The sequence below is a fragment of the Euprymna scolopes genome, chromosome 1, assembly GCF_053919585.1.
Source record: "Euprymna scolopes isolate OS-2025 chromosome 1, ASM5391958v1, whole genome shotgun sequence".
NCBI classification, from domain to species: Eukaryota; Metazoa; Mollusca; class Cephalopoda; order Sepiida; family Sepiolidae; genus Euprymna; species Euprymna scolopes.
This window is the reverse complement of record NC_136482.1, coordinates 130,683,755-130,691,101: the sequence shown is the minus strand read 5'-3', so window position 1 is coordinate 130,691,101 and position 7,347 is coordinate 130,683,755. Positions and strand designations below refer to the sequence as shown.

At 33.9% G+C, this 7,347-nt stretch overlaps 1 protein-coding gene across 1 annotated transcript; it reads left to right on the top strand.

The window, feature by feature from the left end:
• The first annotated feature begins 1,110 nt into the window (after positions 1-1,110).
• Positions 1,111-3,834, top strand: LOC145269072 (outer mitochondrial transmembrane helix translocase-like). Its single transcript, XM_080124696.1, has one exon. It carries the CDS (start codon positions 1,527-1,529, stop codon positions 2,748-2,750), a length of 1,224 nt encoding a protein of 407 aa, XP_079980822.1. The 5' UTR covers positions 1,111-1,526; the 3' UTR covers positions 2,751-3,834.
• The last annotated feature ends 3,513 nt before the right edge of the window (positions 3,835-7,347 follow it).

The following is a 7,347-nucleotide window of genomic DNA, read 5'->3' as shown; positions in this document are numbered from 1 at the left end:
GCCACCCCCTTAAAGTAAGGGTGGAAGAACACCGAAAAGCGGTAACTAAAGGGGAGACGGAAAAATCGGGTATAGCCAACCATGTCTGGATGGAGAAGGGGGACCATCTCCCCCTATGGGATGAAGTAAAAATAATAAACAGAGAGACCCACTGGAAAGTGAGAAAACTTAAAGAAACAGCTCACATGCTCGGACATAACAACCTACTGAGCAAGCCAAGCATAGAGCTGAATGCAATTTGGACACCTCTGATAGAGAGAGAAAACCTTGAATAACAACATAGGTTTAAGATTAACAAAAACCAACTAAGAATTGTCCTGGTGACATATGGCCGAGTGGTCCTAGACGTTGTATCAAAGTTTACAGTTACCCAAAGATGTCGAGTTCAATCTTGAACGAAGGCAGTGAAAAAGTAACATTCAAAACAGAGAATCCCAAAGCCTAGCTGGAGTCCGAACACGGTACCCCCGTAATAATAATAAAGGGTTGGGTTCGAGACTCCTAACAAACGGTTCCCCAGTTCGATACAAAACGGCCGAAACGTTGTGACAATAACAACTAAGATGAGGAAGTCAGTCCGACAATCTCAATCAAGGATGAAACTGTTTTTTAAAGCTCTGGCGACCTTTTTTTTTTTTTTTTTTTTTACTGTAATAAAGCTTATAATATTAATTAATAACACCAGCATTTAGTTTTTAAGATTACAAAAAAAATGAAAATGCGGCGATAGTTGTAGAGGAATTGTAATTTTTATTAAGCAAAATTGCGATTTATTTTATATGAAACATTTTTTTACATGAAGAATTTAAATTTCTCATCCTAAATTATGAGATGAAAAAATAATTCCTCTACAATTATCGTTGCATTTTCAGTTTTTAGTCGCGTAAAGACTAAATTTTATATTATTAATGTTATCAACTTTGTTAGATTAAAATAAAAATTCGTCGCAGCTTTTTTTTATGTTTTGATTTAAAAAAAAAAAAAAATATCGTTATGTAGCGTCCTAAATTATGAGATGAAAAAAAATGAACGTATCTCTTAGTAAAATGGAGTTGTCTCCCTCTACACAGTGAACTTGTGTAAAACAGCGCTGAATTTCCAAATAACCTTTTTATTATTATGTTATCTATGGTATTCCTATGCATGGGCAATGAGAAAGTCATTGATTTTATAAATGAAAAATAAACTAAAGGGCGATAACTCGCGGTCGTATAGAACTCTTCTATGTTGAGAGTCATTTAAGGTGAATGTGTATTCCACACCTCATTCTTGTTTATGTCGCCTTCTAAAAGGAGGTGGTTTATTTATCTATGCAGTCAGATGGGTAAATAATCTGATACTTTCATTCAAGTTTTATTTAGAAAACGGCTGACGAGCTGAAACAGAAAACAGCAATTATCTTAGATATATTTAAAAAAAAGTAACAACCTCAATTATAAAAAAAAAAAACAGTTGTTCTCCATCGATTTCTTTGTAAATTGATCATCGTAACAATAACATCGCAACAATTCCATGAAAAGGAAAAAATGTTGGATATAATGAAAGATTCACTTTTTAAAACTACCGTAGAGACGGGGGCCGCTTTAAACAGAGCAGATCCTGATCTCTTGGGCATGACCCGAAGCGGCGGTACCCCTATTTCGACGACTTTCTACAATCTAGTGGCCAAACTTGAAACGGCGACTGGTTTGAAGGCTGAGCGACTTTTGGCTAAAGTGTTGGCCACGTGCTGTTCATTCGCTGCCGTATATGTAACCTTCAACTGGCTGCTTAAAAAGATGGATCCGACCTACGAAGAAAAGAAGAAAGCTCACCTCCAAGCGAAAGTGATGCTGAAAAAATTGGGCATCGACGAACGATCCCTGGATGAATACGAAGTGGCTGTCGCTGCTAACCTCGTCGACCCGACCAGCTTCGATGTTAATTGGGAACAAATCGGCGGCTTAGAAGACATCAAAAGTGATCTCCAACAGACTGTGATCTTCCCTCTCAAGAACTTTGCGCTACTGGACAACTCTAGACTGATGAAACCCCCTCGCGGTGTCCTTCTGTATGGACCACCGGGTTGCGGGAAAACTATGATCGCAAAAGCTACCGCCAAAGCATCTGGGGCGAAATTCATTAACCTCGAACTGACGACAATGATGGATAAATGGTACGGCGAGTCGCAAAAACGGGTTGCGGCTATATTTAACCTGGCCCACAAAATTCAACCAGCTATCATCTTTATTGATGAGATTGACTCGTTGTTAAGAGTCCGAGACTCTCACGACCACGAGGCCACTAACATGATGAAAACCCAATTCATGAATTATTGGGACGGTTTATTGACGGACAACAAAAGCCAGGTGATCATCGTTGGGGCGACCAATAACCGTCAAGCCCTCGACCAGGCCATCTTGCGGCGCATGCCCTGCCAGTTCTACGTCGCCCCTCCCGACCAAAAACAGAGGCAGCACATCTTGGAGATTATCTTGTTCGACGAAGACGTGGACGAGGCTGTCAACTTGTCAGCTATCGCCGCTGGCACCGAGGGTTTCTCCGGGAGTGACCTACATGAAGCATGTCGGGTCGCCGCGTCCGTCCGAATCCGAGAATGTATAGACCTCATGAACAGTACTTCTTCAGACAGTAACTCGCCGACGCTAAGTGACGAAAAAATTGGCACGCTTCGACCCATCTCAATGAACGATTTGAAAATAGGAATTGAAAAAGTACAGGGTAACGCTATCCACAGTTTTTTGTCATAAAATCTGAGCAGATAATTTTTAAGCTTTAAGGGGTTAAAAAAAAAAAAAAAAAAAGAAATAGCACTTGCCACTTAGAAAAATTCTTTAGATTTTTCTAAGTACTCATTCCCCGCTTAAAAGACAAACAATTTTAATTATTTTTTAAAACAATTCTTAAAACCAAACTTGACTCAATATATTTATTACAAACTTGCAATGAATGCTGAATAATAACTCGTGTTTAATTCGTTAAAAAATATTTAAGTTTTTCGGGTTTGTTTTACGATCCACATATTCGAAAAAGTGGTAAAAATATCAACAACAAATAAATGTTACTAAAGGCAAGATAAGTTACTCTTCTACCTAGCTAGCAGGGTTTTTGGTGTCTCTCAATGTAAAATGTTTAATCGTTTCGAAAAACAAGCAATGTGAACCGATTATATTAACACAAGAAAAATAGCCGCAGGGTATTTGTTACGCAACCATTTTTTTTCTTGTGCTCGCGTTATAGGTTGACATTGCGTGTTTTTCAAGCCGAATAAACATTTTACATTAAGTAAAAATACTAAAAATCTACCGAGCTAGGTAGAAGAGTTACTTATCTTACCTTTGGTAACATTTATTTGTTGTTTGTGTTTTTTACCACTTTTTCAAGTCTCTGTGGATTGTAAAACAAACCCGGTTGTTCTTTAAACTTCTTTGTTTAATGTTTATTGGTATTTAGCCACTTTTGTTACCGTGCTGAAATAATGTTATTTTGAAAGCAATTCTTAACATGGAGAGGGGAGTGTGTTTTGTAACTGTTCTATATTTTCCTATAACCATTTAATAGAAAGGATAACGTGAAATTTTAACTTGAAAAACCTATTTAAAAAAGCACGGTAACATAAGTGCATTAGCACCTATTTGTTTTTAGACTCTTGTACAACGAAAGGCGACAGATCCAACTTTTAAAAACTCAGATTGCTTATTTTAGGAAGTATATTTTGGATTGTTTGATCTGTCGCCTCTTTGTGTACAGGCACAGTTTTTGACATATTGATTTTGTTTTTTCTTTGTTTGATTTTATTTGTTACGAAACTTTGTTTAAAAATATTCCTTCTGACACAGCGAAATTTGTATTTTTACCTTTTAAAAAAAATACTCTCTTTTTGGCGGACCTCCACGATAGTGTCCCCCCCCCTAAAATGCGTTTTTTTTTGTTTTGTTTTTTTTGTTGGTATTAGTGCACTTATTGGTCCGTGCTGAAATAATAACGTTATTATTTAAAAAGCCATTCTTAACATGGGGAGGGTGTTTTGTACCTTTTAACCTTACAATTGAAGAAAAAAAAACATAAAACTTTAATTAAACTTGGAAATACGATTTAAAAAAATAACGCCGATCAGTAAGTGCACTTTGCAACTTCACTAGTACCTTTTTTTGTTTTGTTTTTTCCACATTGACTTTTTTTCCGACGATTTTCATAAATTAGATTTACTAATCATATTAGTAGGAAAAAATTTGGGTGCTTTTACAGTTTATTGCCGAAAATGGAGACGCCATTTTTTTTTTCGGGCACCTGTCATTAAAATCAGAGGGAGAAATCAGTATTTTACACTATTTTAAACTATGACCGCAGTAGGAAATAAAAAAAAATACAAAATTGTTTTATTAAAATGATATTTTTTTACGTAGACTTTCAATAAATGCTTTTACAATTATATTTTGATACATTTTTATACAATAAATGTTTTGGATTTCAAATGGCGCTTGCCCAGTTTAAACAATTATGAATGTGTCGTTTTCAATTTCTGTTTTTAATAATAAAAAATATATATATACGTTTTATGAAAAACTTTTCCGTTTTCATTAATTAAAGCGAAACATTTCCAATTGAACAAGTATGGATATATGTTCTTTCACTTTCTTTATTTAGGCCTACTTTTTTCATAGTTCTTTCCCTTTCTTTATTTAGGCCTACTTTTTTCATAGTTCTTTCCCTAAGTCATTTAATATCTAGTTTAATTTTTTTTTGTTATTTATTTTCTACTTGGGCCATAGTTTAAAATATTGATTTCTCCCTCTGATTCTAATGGCAGGTGCCCGAAAAATATGGCGTCTCCATTTTCGGCAATAAGCTGTAGAACAGAAAATTATGTAAATAATTTTTAATGTGTTGTACATTACTCACCCTAGGCAAGGAATTTTTTTTTCCCACATACGTACTGTAAATTTCCTGTCCTAGGGAAGGTACAATTATTCCATACATATGTTGTGTAATACCCGTCCTAGGGTAGATAAAATATTATTTTACTCCAGATGCCAAATGATATATAGACATAAAAACTTCCTCTATTCTAAGAATAACAGGTATGTTCAAAATTTTTCTCATTGTCTTATACGATCCCGAGCAACGTTGGGTGGCCTTGCTAGTTAATAAAAATAACCTATTGGTCCCGTATTAAAAGACGCTTAAAATATATTTCGGGATCAGTAGGGGAATTTTTATTTTTTACCGTTTCTATGTACAGTAAGTCTGGGAGCAAGTAAGTAGAACGTTATAATGAGAAAGTGAACCCCCCTTCTTAAGTCATTAAATTTATTTTTTATCAATTTATTTTTTTTCATATGATAGTTAAGTTTGTAACCTACGATAATCGTTTGAAAAAAAAAAAACGCGTTTTTTGCGGGGGGTGGGGATGTACTCCCGTATAAGTCCGCCCCACTTTTTTAGTTAAGCTAGAGTAAACTGACTATATGAGATTTAAATATAGAAATTGTATGCATAAATAAATCGTATTAACCATCGTGTAAATTATTTGGAACGAAATGGGTTTCACTTTCCGCATAACTCCTATAATTTTCATTTTATTTATGTTTGAGCAAAATTGAACTTTAAGGATCCCTAAAAAGTTGAACGGTTACGAATGAAAATCGCTAACACACACTTGCATAGTTTTGGTGTTTCTACAGAATTTGAACGAATCGCACTAGGTTTTTATGAACTAAGCCTAAAACTTAGTTTAGGGTTTAAAAATATAAGTTTGGCTCAAATTCTATAAGAGTGAATGGCAGACCTGAAGAATCTTGCATCCTGGACTTAGGGTTAAGAAAGGGCTTTTTGTTTTTGTTTTTTAATTTCTTATGGAACTGACATTTTGAGGTGAATGTCAATGTCAGTCAATGTACCAGTCAAGAATGTGTAACAATGTTGAAGTATGCCTGTTTTGTTCCATTTGGTTAGTCTGATTTATGGAATCAGAACAAGAATAAAATTTAAATTTAGCTTTAAAGTCATGAAAACAAGTTTTTGCAATCGTCGTCATTGGGCTAAGAGGATAACTCCATTTTACTAAGATTCGTTCAGTTTTTCATACGAGAATTTAGGATGCTAATTACAGGAATTGTTAATTTTTCGACTACTGTTTTTATTTTATAAAAATTGAACTTCGAAGAATTGTAAAAAAGAAAAAATGCTACTATTTAAAAGTATGACGAAAATATTCAACAAGTGCGACGACTTATTAAAGGTTTGAGTACAACATTCAACTATAATGTAACAATTTTTTTTTGTTTGTTTCTTTTAATAACAAAACAAAAAATACAGCAATATTGTCTTTTTTACACAAAACTTATCCAGGTATGTAGAAGAGTAATTTATCTTGCCTTTGGTAACATTTATTTATGTATTTGAATTTTAGGCCCTTTTCTTCGAATATTTAAATATTTGTAAGATAACTTTATATTGTATATAATATTGTAAAAATATTTGTAAGATGTGTTCAGTTTTTAATGCAACGTTCTAGTAAATCGATCACACAATTTAGAACCGCGTGACGTTTTTAAGCCAAGTTTCGCGAATTTGGTCTTTTTTTTCTTTAATTTCAAATGAAATTAATCTCGTTTGTGGGTTAAAATCAAGTTTCGTATTTTGTGTATATTCTTCATCAGCTGATCTAGTGTGTGTGAATGGCCTGGAAAAGTCACTTCTGATTAATGTTTATCAGTTTTCAAATATTTTATTTTGAAAAAACAGCCAAGATCGTTTGCATATTTTATGATGGGGGTAAACATTAATCGGAAGTAACTTTTCCAGGGCAGTCAGCCAGATGAGGTCAGCTGACAAAGAATGTCAATGAAGAAGAACTTGATTTTAACCTTTTTGTGTTATTATTAATATTGAAATTTGAAAGTATAAAAACGTTTTTAAGTGGTTTGCCATTTTTTTAATTTCTTAATGCCCTGAGAACCCGGTTAAGGTTGATTTTTTTTTTTTTTTTTTTTTTTTTTTTTTTTTTTTCAATGTTGATATCGTTCTTGGGACATTCAACATCCCCCTCCCAAAATAAATAACAAATAAAGCAACAAAAGGAGGGTGGACCTGTAAATTCACCCTTGTTCGTTCGTCTGTCTGCATTCTTTTAAATTACTACGCCTTGGAATTTTTAAAATTTTGCACAAAAATTAAACATGATATAAGTAAAAAAAGTAACAGAACGGATTTTTCAGGAAAACTTCGGTTGCCCCCTTAGGGATACCTTTTTGGTTAAAATAGCTAAAGTTGACACTTTTGTGCTTATTAAAAAAATTGATGCCTTGGATTTTATGAAACTTTCTGAAAAGTAACTGATTTCTA

Bases quoted from the DNA above. Each gene is read 5' to 3' on its own strand.
- LOC145269072 (XM_080124696.1), top strand. From the start codon at position 1,527: ATGTTGGATATAATGAAAGATTCACTTTTTAAAACTACCGTAGAGACG.